At 37.3% G+C, this 14,267-nt stretch overlaps 1 protein-coding gene across 11 annotated transcripts in view; it reads right to left on the bottom strand.

Annotated features, from left to right (window-relative positions):
• Nucleotides 1–14,267, bottom strand: part of CDK14 (cyclin dependent kinase 14) — a 723,056-nt gene that overhangs the window by 364,328 nt on the left and 344,461 nt on the right. For all 11 annotated transcript variants that reach the window (XR_012002660.1, XM_072764239.1, XM_072764240.1 and 8 more), the window contains one exon: nt 10,884–10,963. Coding sequence is in view for 10 of the 11 variants with exons in the window: in XM_072764239.1 (XP_072620340.1) it covers nt 10,884–10,963 (80 nt within the window). In the remaining variant the exon portion in view is untranslated. The remainder of the gene's footprint in view (nt 1–10,883; nt 10,964–14,267) is intronic.

The following is a 14,267-nucleotide window of genomic DNA, read 5'->3' as shown; positions in this document are numbered from 1 at the left end:
GGATTTACTTTAATCTAGAGCTTGAAAATAAATGACACTAAATTCTGTCAGTGGTCAAGACATTGGTCATGAATTAATTATGTTTATAGTTTGTCATCCTTTAACTGTTTCTATTAATAAATCATACATAATTTAGGCAGCAACAATACAATAGCTTCTCAAATGCTGAGAAGTAACAGAGGTGCCAATGGCTTGAATTTTTATACAGCAACTTGTAGTAGCATTGATAATAATGTCAAGACAAGTAGTTTATATGTAGATTATGGACTCCTAGAACTTTTTTAGATTAGAAATTCTGAAGAGAACCATCTTTGAAACAAACACTTCAATTAAAAGATCCCCGTTAAAATCCTAACTTAGTTTACTTGTAAACGGTGTGATACAGGACAATTTATTCTCTCCAGACCTCAATTACCACCTCATAATATGGAGATATCCATACTTATATGTAACAGGATTACTGGGAGAATTAAATGAGGTACCACTTTTAAAAGGTAAGCATACACCTGATGGGATGAGCACTAGGTATTATACTGTATGTTGGCAAATTGAACTTCAATAAAAACAAATAAAAAATAAAAATAAATGAATAGGTAAGCATAATAGATACTGAAAAAGTCTGTGGAGATTTTTAGCAAATTATAAATGCCTTCAGATTAGAAGTAGTTGCATAATCCAAAAAAATATTTTAAATATAAATGTATCATAGCTCACTTAAAATTTTTATTTTATTTAAATTTTATTTAAATTTTATTTAATTTATTATTTTAATTTTATTTAATTTATTATAACTTATTTAATTTAATTTATTAATTATCTATTTAAATTTTATTTAAAATAAATAAAAGTACTTTAAAATATTAAAAAGTATAAATGAAATACTTGTATTTGTATTTCCAAATATAATTGGAAATCTCTATTTCCAAATAAAATAGAAAATGTAATATAAAATTTTTACAAACTTAAAGCAGACAAAAAATAAATTACTTTATTAAAAAATGTCATCCTTTAAAATTAAAGACATGCAAAGAAAAACATGATTTTCATAGTTTTAAAGTCATATGATCCAACAGCTTGCAAATTTTTTGTTGATATCAATTGGCAGACATCCATCAAATTATTCATACTTACAAAGAATAACAATTTTGGCAATTTACATAAGCTTACTTAAAATCAAAGTCTAGACTCATGGATCTTTATATTCCATTTAAAGAAAAACTTGTCTGTCAATTGTCAAATGCTCTGAAGCAATTCATGTTAATTTTTTCAGTGACAGACATAAAGGATTATTATTAGAGAGTTTAAAAGAAATATTTTAAACAAGATAAATGTGCATCACATTACAGCCTGTGTGTATGAAGCATACTGATGATACAATTAAGGATCCTTTATCCAGGTAATGATTCATGCTGGTACTATTATTTTAATAGTGAAGCTGTAAGATCATATAGTCCAAACCCCTTCATTTCAATGAAGAAACTAAAGGTTAAATATGTTAAGTGACTCGCTTATGATCATGTAGCTGGTAGCATACTTTTCACCAAGATTCAACATTTTCTGACTTGCTCTATAATGATTTCCCAATTTCACCTCTGTGCTTAGCAGCCTGAAAAGAATCCATATATAATTTTGATCATAGAGGTTTCTTTTCAACAGAGATGTAGTAGAGTAGAATAACACTAAAGGATTTGGAGTTTATTCACTCATTTATTCTATCCCTCACTCACACAACATGTACTGAGTGACCATCAGGCATCAGGCATTGGCCTCGGTACTGGGTAGAAGACTCAAATATGCAACTCATTTGTACAACTTCGCACAAAAATCTCTTTAGATTTCAGCTTCCTAATTACTAAGATGAAGATAATATCAACATTCCTCACAATGTTGAAAGACTAAACAAGATGATGTACTTGGAAGTGTGGGGTAAGGTCCCCAATTTAGTACAATTGACGCGTTATTTAAATTGCACCACCGTATTAACAATTGCCAGATCTCAAGCTTAACATGATCAAGATTGAATTTATAATCTTTCCTTTCCTATAACCTCTGTAGTATTTTTCTTATTATTGGCTCCACTATCTACCCATCTAACTATCTAATATTCTGAATATTCCCATTTCTATCAAGCCCCATGTCTAGTCAAACACCAAACCCCATCAGGTATCCCTCTTACGTCCTTCCCAAACACATTCGTCTCCTGTTTCCCCCCACTGCCAAGGCCTTTATACAGAACCTCATCATTTTATGCCCCAAGTACTTTAGTATTTTTTAGTCCCTCTAAACTGGCTGCATAACCTAAACTGAAAATAGGGAATTTCAGTAAAGATCTAAATGTAGAAGGGTGAGACTCCTCACAACCTGTCTCTTACCCAATCCCCAAAATGTGGGCAGCAAACTTAAATCCTCTGGACAAGAGATTAAATAATCGTTTACTATAGAAACATAAACCTCTTTCCAAGAAAAGACCCTCAACCGTGACAATTGAGGGGCTGTGAGAAACAAAACCAGTTTGCCCACTCCAGTCAGCCTACTATGGAGCCTGCCAGCCAACATTTTGTACCCAAGAAACTAGAGCTTACAGTCAGCATATTAGTACCTCACTCTTAAATATGAGTTGACGATCAAGATCTCGAAGCAGCTGGCATATACTTTCAAAAAGAAAGAGAACAAAACAGATACACAGAAACAATAAAACAGAGACAATACAGAAAAAAATTCGGGCAGCCCCAGTGGCTCAGTGGTTTAGCGCCGCCTTCAGCTCAGGGCCTGATCCTGGGTCTCCATAGTCCCACATACGGCTCTCTGCATGGAGCCTGCTTCTCCCTCTGCCTATGTCTCTGCCTCTTTCTCTCTCTCTCCCTCTCTGTGTCTCTCATGAATAAATAAATAAATAAAATCTTTTTAAAAAATACAGAAAAAAACCTCAAAGGTACTTTACATTTATCTTCAAAGAGATATGAGACAGTAACTCTTCATCTTTAGAGAGGTTTCCTTTGAGTTTACCATCTAAATCTTCTGAACTTTACATCTTTGTTAACGTATTTTTATTTCCAAGAAATACTCATGTTTCTTTATTTCTATTTTGTGGCCTCATGTTTATATTTAATGAATGGAACATTCCAACAATCCTATGAGGTTAGTAGTATTCTTATCCTCCTTTTACAGGTGGGTAAGTGTTTGCTCAAAATCACACATAGAAATGGAAGCCAAATATTAATCCGGGGACTTGGGCTTCACAGCCTAGGCTCTTAAGCACAAGGTGAAATTGACTCTTGCTGGTCATTTATCCAGTTGGTTATAATCGAACATGTAGCCTGAGCACCACCAGCACACAACTGAGAAACCCCTGGACAAGGATCTCCAAAATCTGACTTAACTTCCAAATTAGCTCATGTGGGATTAATAGGCCTCAAAAAATGATAACACAAATTGTGCCTTTAAAACAATGCCCATAAAACAGGTGAATTCAGCAATTTCTAAGCTGAGCACACAATTACTGAATCCTAACAATGATTAAGACCCTTAAAGACACCTCACTGAACCTGTTCCCCAATGCATAAGGTCTGATGCTGCAAGAGCATGGGGGAAAGACTCATTAAGAATTGTGTTTACAATCTGCTTGTTAATTCAGAAATTATTACAAAGTGATAAACAATTCAAAACACTGATATTGATAAAATACAAACAGAGGAACAAATGGCTGCCCCCTCTCCCCAGCCCCAGCACTGTTGTCTGCTTCTGTTACAGAAGGAGCTTATGTTCTAGAAGCCCCTCTTCCCATCAGTGTCCATCCACCCTTTCAATTCAGTTTCTAGGAGGCCAAGTGAGAAATTCCAAGTCCGGGAAGAAGGAAGGAATGGATGTCTCCCAAAAATACATGTCCAGGAGCACCTCAAAATGTGACCTTATTTGCAAATAAGATCTTTGCAGATATAATAGCTAAGTTAAGATGAAGCAAGAACCTAATGGGGTAGGCCCTAAATCCAACAACTGGTATCCTTATAAAAAGAGAAGACACACAAAAAGGGCCATGTGAAAACAGAGGCAGAAACTGTAATGATGCAACAGTAAGGTAAGGAATATCAAGGATTGCTGGAAGCCACTGGAAACTAGGAAGAGACAAGAAAGAATTCTTCCCTTAGAGGCTCAGAGGGAGCATGGCACTGCTGGGCCTTTGATTTTGGATTCTAGCCTCCAGAACTGTGGGAGAATAAAATTCTGTTCTTTTAAGCCACTAGTTTGTAGTGCTTTAATAAGGTAGCCCTAGGAAAGTAATACAACACCCCAAACATGAAATGAAAAAAAAAAGGAAACTCAAATTGGTTAATTACCAAGTGAATTATAACTCAAACCTAACATTCAGTCTTCACAAGCAATATGTCAGATAGCTACAAGAAAAAAAATATCCTGTGGTTAAAAAACTGAACAAAAGTAAAGAGGCTCTGATGTGTGAAAGATGTGACGAAGAAAATCAAATAGTACTCAAACACCAAAATTTTCAATGGCTCAATTAAAACCAGCCTTATTTTCTATTTTGTAACTAACAAATTTATAAAAATAATATCAATAACTTTGATACCAAATTCTCTGTACTATTAAACTTACCAAACTTACTGTACTATTAAATATATAACGTATATTTGATATATATCATATGTACCATACATATATACTATAGGACTAAAAATATTTTGATTATATAATTAAGTTACAATTATATAATTGATTAACAGAGGATCAATTATTCATTTTACTAGCAATTTAACTGTTGCCAAATGAAAGATGTTTTGTTTCTTTCCTTAAGCCCTCTTTGATTTTTTTTTTTAAACTATCTTTGCCTTCATGGGTATTTCAATTTTTATTAGAAATCTGAAATGTTTCCCTAGTAGAATGAATAAACCAAAGAAAAGATTCTTTCTGAAAAAGGGTAGGGAGAGGAATAGAGAGAAAAACTGGTTGAAACATATAAGACTATTCAGATGTGTATTTTAAAAAATACATACATGCAAATGATGAGTTAATACTAGATAGTTTATCATTACAGGGTTCTTTTTCTTCTGCATGCTTACTTACTACTTTCCCTTAACTACACTCACTGCTGAGCCATTTTTCCTTTCTTGTTTTTGACCTTCCCTGTCCTACATGGATGCTGCTCCCCCAACTATTACTGCATAATGTACCTCCACGTTTATAAATAAGCTTTTCCCCTAGACCTGGCCCCCTCCAAAAGCTGCTTTTGCTTACCTTAATTTAATGGCAATAAAGCAGCCCAGCCCTCTGCATGGAACAAAAATACAGCAGAAGTTCAAATTTTCTACTTAAAATCTCTGTCCTACAGTATAATGTTTGAGTATAGACTCGAGTATGAATGTGCAGGTTGAACTTTCAGTTCTACCATACCCTAGCTATGACCTTGGCAAGTGACTTAACATCTCCATGCCTCTCATTTTGTATATTTTTTGAAGACTTTGTTTATTTGAGAGCAGAAGAGAGTATAAGCAGGGGAGAGGAGCAGAGGAAGAAGGAGAAGAGAGCCCACTGAGCAGAGAGCCTGACGAGGGGCTCCATCCCAGGATCATGACTTGCCAGAGGCAGACGCTGAACCGACTAAGCTGCTCATTTTAAAACAGAAGTAATGAGGGGCTCTTGGCTGGCTAAGTTGGAAGAGCATGCCACTCCTGATCTTGGGATTGTGAGTTCAAGCCCCACATCAGGTATAAAGATTACAAACAACAACAACAACAACAAAAAGACACCCTTTTTGTATATGCACAATACATAAGTACATATTAAATATTGTCCTTTGGTACTATTAGTATTGTAATTTTAAATTGTTCTCTATTAGAGTATCTAGATTTCTCTTTAACAAAACTCTTGCCTAAGAAAACTATTAGGTATTCAAAAACTCACATAAGATAATAATTGGTTCCCTTCTATTCTTTTTCTGAACAAATCTTAGCCAAAAACAAAACAAAACAGAACAAAACAAAAACTGCTGAACATCTACAAATAGTATCACAGAGCAAGAACACAGACATTTTGAAGTTGTTTATAAAGATGGGATAGCGTGGCGCACATGGGTGGCTCAGTTGTTTGGGTGTCCTACTTTTGATTTCAGCTCAGGTCACAATCTCAAAGTCCCAAAATCGAGCCCCATGTCAGGCTCAGCATTCAGTGTGAGGTCTCCTTGTCCTTCTCCCTCTGCTCCTCCCTCCAACTTGTGTTCACTCTCTAACAAATAAATAAGTAAAATCTTAAAAAAAAAGAAAAAAGATGGCATAACCTAAGACACTTCATCTACTTGTTTTCAAACCATCCCAGTATCTGCTGACTCTATACATACCATCAAAAACCATGACGACAGCATATGAGAATAAAAAATAGAAAAGCTGGCCCATAGCAGTGCTGCTTAATTTTTCTAAGCTGCCATCAAAAATAGAATGAGTCTCAAAGCACCTGAACCCAAATTAAGCCAGTAAGAACTCTAGCTCTGAGATAAAATTCAAAGTCCATCTTTGGACATAAATCCAGGTAAGATTAGAGTTGCTGGCGAGTATTTCTACTTTAGGCGAAAATTATGTGTTAAAATCTAAATTCCCAGGTAAGCTTATAAGTGGCAAGCTGCCACTTGAAAACTACTTTTCTGTGCATACTGCTTTCTTACTTTGAAACCTTCCTGCTGTTGACATTTTGTGAACAAGGAAATTGACCAAAACAGCAGAAAACAGGCAAACTCAAATTAAAGTGCTTCATCTCAATTGAGCAAGCTGTGCTACACTTTCATCAATGTGAAGATGTAAATACGTAAAAGTGCAAAAATGAACATATCCCAAATTTCACCCACCCTGTCCCAAATATTTCAAACTCTATCACCAGATACACAGAGGAGTTATTTTGCATGAATTATTAGTAATAGCAAAAAGGAGCAATAGTGCTAGCTTTCGCTTCCACACATACATAGGAGAAAAATGAGAAAAACAAGACAATGAGAGGCACGAATGAGAAGGCAAGAGAGGAGCAAATAACTAGAACTGACCCAAAGTTTAATTCCTGTCTCTCTCTCTCTCTCTCTCTCTCTGTCTCTCATGAATAAATAAATATTTTTAAAAAATCACGGAGACATCAGATTTTATTAGGAGGCCTCAAAATACTTTATTCAACAGAAAATACAATGTTCTTTTGTGATCTGTTCCTCCAGGCCTCAACAACTCTTGCAGCATTCTCTCATCTCCAGAGTATTCAACCCCAAGTTTGAAAACCCTGTGGGAAATCAAAACCGTAACACAGGGGGATCCCTGGGTGGCTCAGCAGTTTAGCACCTGCCTTTGGCTCAGGATGTGATCCTGGAGTCCCAGGATCGAGTCCCGCATCAGGGTCCCTGAATGGAGCCTGTTTCTCCCTCTGCCTATGTCTCTGCCTCTCTGTGTCTCTCATGAATAAATAAATAAAATCTTTAAAAAAACAAAAACAAAAAACAAAACCGTAACACAGAGGCAGGTTGTTCCCAAGAGATGGCACAAACCAACTCCTGCATTCTGTGACCAGGGTCCCAGAGGCCTAAAGCTGTGAAGTGTGGTTACAGACTGAATTGTGTCCCTCAAAATTTGTATGCTGAAGTCCCAACCCCAACACTTCAGCCTGTGACTATCCTTGAAGATAGGTGGTTTTCAGAGGTAATTAAGTTAAAGTGAGATCATTAGAGTGGGCCCTAATCCAATGTGATCGGTGTCCTTACAAGAAAAAGCAATGGGACCCAGGTATAGAGGGAAGATGATGTGAACCCACAGGGAGAAGATGGCCATCTATAAGCCAAGGAGAAAGGCTTGAAACAGATCATTCCCTCCTGGCCCTCTGAAGCAGCACCCTGATACCTTGACCTCAGACTGCTAGTCTCCAGAAGTATGAGACAATAAACTTCTGTTATTTGAGCCACTCAGTCTGTGGTGCTTTGTTACAGGGGCCCTAGCAAGCTAATATAGGTGACTTGCCTCACATCGTATGGCAAGTGATGGAAAACAGAGCCAGAATCAAATCCAAATTTCCAGACTCTAATATCCATGGGACTTTCCACCTCACTACACTCCCTTTCAACTTACCTCCCTGTTTTTGCTCAAAGTCCTCTCCCACAAAAATCCCAGAATTATCCAACTTGTTAAGGACCATGCTAAATATATACTGTTGATGCTGAACTCTTGTGAGCTAATCTCCCACATCACCAAGAAGACATTTTTTGCATAGACATCTCATGAACTCGCAAAGTCTAAAACCCAAATCCACTACTCCACAGAGTTACTATGACACTATTTTGGAACCTAAGAAAGTCTAGGTACAATATCCAACACCTTGGACAAGTCATCTAACCTCTCTAAGCCTCAATTTCATAGTCCTAACACACATTCCACAAATACAAAAACCCGGGACACCTGGGTGGCTCAGCGGTTGAGCGTCTGCCTTTGGCTCAGGGCATGATCCTGGAGTCCTAGGATCGAGTCCCACATTGGGCTTCTGGCATGGAGCCTGCTTCTCCCTCTACCTATGTCTCTGCCTCTCTCTTTCTCTGTGTCCCTCATGAATAAAAACAAAAACCCTTCGAAGGGGCCATGTGAAGATTACAGTAACCGATCTTTTGAACTGTAAAGTATTAAAAGTAGTACAAATTACTTCTCTCTCTGGCACCATGTTTTTACTCATTCAAACTCAAAACCATTTCTGTTTCCTTCTCAATAACCAGTAATTCACCTTGCTCTGACAGTTCTTTCTCTATAAACCATTTTTTGTCACTACTTTCTAATAAATCCAAGTCCTCGTAATTTAAAATCTGCACAACTCTGAATGACTGATTTATCAGCTCCCAGGTTCCTCCTCATCTAATCTATATCATATCCTAATCTCAGATTTATCTTCCTAAAACACTCAGCTCAGAAGTCTTCAGAGGCTCCCTAATGCACAGAACAGGTCCCAGCCCCAGAGCCCTGTACTCTATGACACAACTGCATCCCAGGGCCAGTTTATCTCAAGGCTAAGCTTACTTCATGCCCAAGGGCCTTGCCTCATACCTAGCCAGTATGAACAGATCACCTAACGACTTCAATTTGGCCCTACTTGTTTCTCCCCTTGAACTTTCCTCTGGTGAGTCCAACTGTCACAACTGGATCTTCTAATACCTTTATAAACTTTCTCTGACTGGAGCACCTGGTTCAGCCTGCTTCTCCCTCTGTCTATGTCTCTGTCCCTCTGTGTCTCTCATGAATAAATAAATAAAATCTTTAAAAAACAACTTTCTCTGTACCTTGAACCCAAGCTGGCACAAACAGCAAGGGCAGGTTAGTAAACTGCAGTGTAAATCCCACATATTAGAGAACACTCCTGCTGCCCAGATACATCTTCCTCCTGCTTCTCTCTTGGCCCAGCATCTCTCTGCCCCCTTTCCTACTCCCTAAAACCCAGGGTCTACTATAAGTAAATCCAATAGCACTTCACCTTGCCTCCCTCCAGAGCTCCAAGGGTTTCCAATCCCATCAGACCTAGCAGCCTCTTTATATAACAAATATTTCAAAAAGATGCCTTTGGGGGAACATTTTCAGCTAAGTAAGAATGATGGAAACCAAACCAAAAAGGAGAATGAGATGTGAAAAAAAGTGAAGATAGAAAGGAGACCTCTCAAAAACAAATGCAAACCACTGTGATAGTTGTGAGAAACAATTCCAATTCATGACAGGCTGCATTTAATGCATCAATACCTTAATAATATTATTGCACTAACTCACTCAAGTTATCTCATTGTGGGCCAGCTATAGTTTCTTCAGTGCAAAAAATATATTCAAGTCTTGTGTCAAGATAATTTGTACTTTTAAAAATATAGTAGAGGGAGTATAATGCTAAGTGAAATAAGTCAGAGAAAGACAAATACTTTATGATCTCACTCATATGTGGAATTTAAGGAGAAAAAAAAACGTACAAAAAAAACTAAAACAACCCAAAAAACAGAACTTATAGAGAACAAACTGATCCTTACCAGAGAAGAGGTAGGTGAGGGGATGAATGAGGCAAGTGAAGGAGATTAAGAGTACACTTATCATGATGAGCCCTGAGTAATATAGAGAATTGCTGAACTACCACAGTGTACACCTGAAACTATTATAATGCTATGTTAATTATATTGGCATTATTTTTTTTAAATGTCGTAGAGGGAAAGCTATTAATACTAGAAGTTCTGAAACTGAACTGAAAAGTTCCCACTAACAGAAATATTTTATCTCTTGAAGTAGAAAAACTATGCAGAAATAAAGCAAAATATAAAGCAATTTTATTTTACAAAAATTAAAAACATATGTAACAAACTATGTTGTAAAAGGAATTTTTTAAAAAATGACAGAATGAAAGAAAATATCACAACATAAATGATGCTAATATATAAAGAGTATCTATAAATCAATAAGAAAGACCAATAGGAAAAATAGTAAAGGGCAACACCAAAGAAATCAAAAAAAGAAGAAATACAAATGACTAATAAGGTAGCATGAGCCCACTATTGTAAGGACTTTTCTTAAAAGTCATGAATATAAAGTAATGCTAGATTAATGTGTACCTTAGAAACCCTACAAACAAAACCAGGCATATAAAATTCCTCAGTCAGCTGTAGTCTCACCATCAATACACAGCAGGCTTTATGCCCCTGCCCTGGAGTATACAGGATTCTTATTTTATTTAACATGACGTGATATGATTGCAAGAGATACTGATTTTTGAATTTCAGTTTACACTTTCTAATGAGATATAACCATATAATTTACAAACTCTGCATATCCAGAGGTGAGTAATATTTAAACAGTTACAAGGCATCATACAAACACAAAAGCAACAAAGGAGAAAATGCATACCTTCCCTGATAGCTGTGAAAGGTGTACCTTCTTCTTCTTGCAGCCTGATCACCTTCAGAGCTACCAACTTCCCATTTACTCTGGCAGAAACGAAAGAAAAAATGAGAAGCGAATCCATGAAAATATGTTCCCGTTATGCCTCTAATTTCCTTACAATTTATATTTTATGCATTTTTCCACTGAAAATGTCAGTGACTCAATTATGCCACCACAACAAGATTAATTTAAGTAAGGCTGGGAATTTCATATCATCATCATAAATATTCACATTTTAAATATTCTCATTTAAAATATTCACACTTGCCTCATCCACGATTTAACCGAAGTTTTCCGTGATTTACTCTATGTTCCTTCCAGAATAAAACTAGTACTTAACAAAATCTCCACGTTTGATCAATTATTCTCAGATTAATTAGAAATCAAGAAGTCAAAATAACTCCCTCCCTTAGGTTTTCCAATAGCTTCTTCATCTCCTTGGCTGAAATATCTTTATCTTCAGTCTTAAGCTGCAGTCACTCAATCTCCAGGGTCAGAAACTCGACACTCAGACTTCTCTCCTCCCTCCTCTTTTTCCTCTTCTTTCTCTCAATATCATCTGGTCCTCCCTTTCTCATTATTTTTAACTAGAGCCTCCTAAGATTATATTTGGTCTGATTGTGTCTTATGATACAAACAGTATATCATCAAAATAAAAGTTATGAATATTTTACTATTACAAGATTACACAAGATCTATCCAAAGCAGATGGTTCTTCCAGATGCATTCTAAATGTGTATCGGCTCTAATTAAAAGTCATATTGCACTTGGCAGATAACTTTTTTATCTAGTCAATTCTGTGAACAAAAACATGACAATCTACATTGGTCTTCTAGGTGAATGCTCTCCTCTACCTTTACTAGGCCTAGCAGCATACTTTGTTAAAAAGAATACGTAAAACAAGCACATGTTAAAAATGCAAAAGGTACAAGAAGGCATTTGATGAAAAAGTAAGGATCCCCAAGTGGCTCAGCAGTTTAGTGCCAGCCTTCGACCCAGGACGTGATCCTGGAGTCCCGGGATCGAGTCCTACATCGGGCTCCCTGCATGGAGCCTGCTTCTCCCTCTGTCTGTGTCTCTGCCTCTCCCTGTGTTTCTCATGAATAAGTAAATAAAATCTTAAAAAAAAAAAAAAAGAAAAGAAAAAGTAAGTGTTCCTGCTACATGTTCCTTTAACCACCCAGCTCCCATCCTTTGAGGTCACCAGTTACTATTATGCATATACACTCACACACACACATATGGTAGTATGCTTGACAGAGTACACTGTACATTGTTTTTACCTTAATAAATTTGTGACTTCGTCATAAATTCATAGAGACAATTTTCTACTGCTTTTGAAAGACCACAGGGTACTCCTTTGTACAAATGTAGTATACTTAACTTAATCTCAGGCTTCTCTTGATGGTCATTTAGCACGTTCCCAATATTTTACCGCTATAACAATGATGGCAATAAATATTGTTGAAGATGTAACTTCATTCATGTAAAAAAAAATCTGTAAGATAAATTCCTAAAGGTAGAATTTGCAAGATCAGAATGTATGTGCATATTCAAATTCTAATTCTGATGAATAGTGGGAAATTATCCTACATGGAGGTTGTACCAACTTACGCATCCTATATAGCAAATGTAAGAGCTCCTGTTACCCTCTTCACCTATACTATGTTATCAACCATTGACTTCACCAATCTGATAGATAAAAATGGTGTCCCGGGATCCCTGGGTGGCGCAGCGGTTTGGCGCCTGCCTTTGGCCCAGGGCGTGATCCTGGAGACCCAGGATCGAGTCCCACATCGGGCTCCCGGTGCATGGAGCCTGCTTCTCCCTCTGCCTATGTCTCTCCCTCTCTCTCTCTCTCTCTCTCTCTCTCTCTCTCTCTGTGACTATCATAAATAAATTTAAAAAAAAATTTAAAAAATGGTGTCCCATTGGAACTGAAATTGCAACCACCACATCTTCAGAGCTAATGGAACCAGCAGACAAGAACTCATGTGGCACCAGTCTGAAACAAAGAATGAGAATGAACCCCATCCAATTGGTAAGGTTTTGCTCTAAAAACTGCTACAGACACAAAACTTGAAAGTCCAAGGAATTTAGCACAGCCCAACCATCCTAGTGGCATTCCTTATTGCAATGACTGTTGAAATACATTGTTGGTTATGCTGGGCTAAGGATATCTGAGTACAAAGCTCCACAATGTGCCATCTTCTCAGGGTTAGGAGTTGTTTAGTTTTTCCTTGTCTTTCAGCTGGGATGACAGGCCAACTGCTTTTCTGCTCTGCAGCTCTTCTTTCCTCAGTACATTACCTTGATTTTTCCAATCCTGCCTGTGCCCCAAGGACCTAGGTGCAGGCAAAAAAATTGATATGGAGTCCAACTGGACACTGGACCTCGTGCTCTCACTTTGTCCCTTATGATGAGGGGGGGGGTGTCTCTGGCGGGGCTTGAGGCTGCAATGCAGTCACTGCTGACATCTGCATAGATTTTTCTCAGCCCAGTTGAGCTCATCACTGGCTCCCCAAGGGAGGTAGTAACTGGTTCCAGGAACTGCTTGGAACTTTCCCCTCATCTACAGATATTTTCCCCTCACCCATAAAAAAACACATGCACACAACCTTCTTCCCACGAAGCTTTTCTACCTCCCTTGAGATTGTTAAATTATATGCACCATGAGCTGAATTCTAGAATACAGGGAATTCATGTTTTCGAAGGTCAGATACTTAGAACACTCTCAGACCATGAAGTGTGATTCATTCCCCTATGAGACACTGAAAGGAGAGAAACCTTCAACTAAACCCATACTTTACTCTTTAAATGCAACTAGAGGTAGAACACCTCTAAGTAATTTCACACTTCGTGTGCATCATGTTTGTGGTGAGAAAGTTTTTTAACATATTTACTATGATAACTGCATATATGTATCAGGTCCAGATTAATGGAATTCTGACTCTGAAGCCTAATTCTCCACAAATTGAAACTCCAAGCATTAATTTCTTATAGTTATGAAAATAACAACAGCTAAAAACATTTAGTTTTATGTATTATATCACATAACACTAAAAATCTCCTTAAAATTTATACTAGATGGGGATGCCTGAATGGCTCAGCAGCTGAGCGTCTGCCTCTGCTCAGGGCGTGATCCTGGGATCCGTATTCGAGTCCCACATCAGTCTCCTTGCAGGGAGCCTGCTTCTCCCTCTACGTGTGTCTCTCTCTGTCTCTCTTTCTCTCTCTCTCTCTCTCTCTCTCTCTCTGTCTCTCATGAATAAATAAATAAAATATTTTTACTAGACGATGAGCTCCAGGAGTGAAGGAACTCCTTCTGTTTTGTTATGTGCCCAGTAT

The sequence above is a fragment of the Vulpes vulpes genome, chromosome 7, assembly GCF_048418805.1.
Source record: "Vulpes vulpes isolate BD-2025 chromosome 7, VulVul3, whole genome shotgun sequence".
Lineage (NCBI taxonomy): Eukaryota > Metazoa > Chordata > Mammalia > Carnivora > Canidae > Vulpes > Vulpes vulpes.
This window is presented reverse-complemented; position numbering and strand designations above follow the sequence as displayed.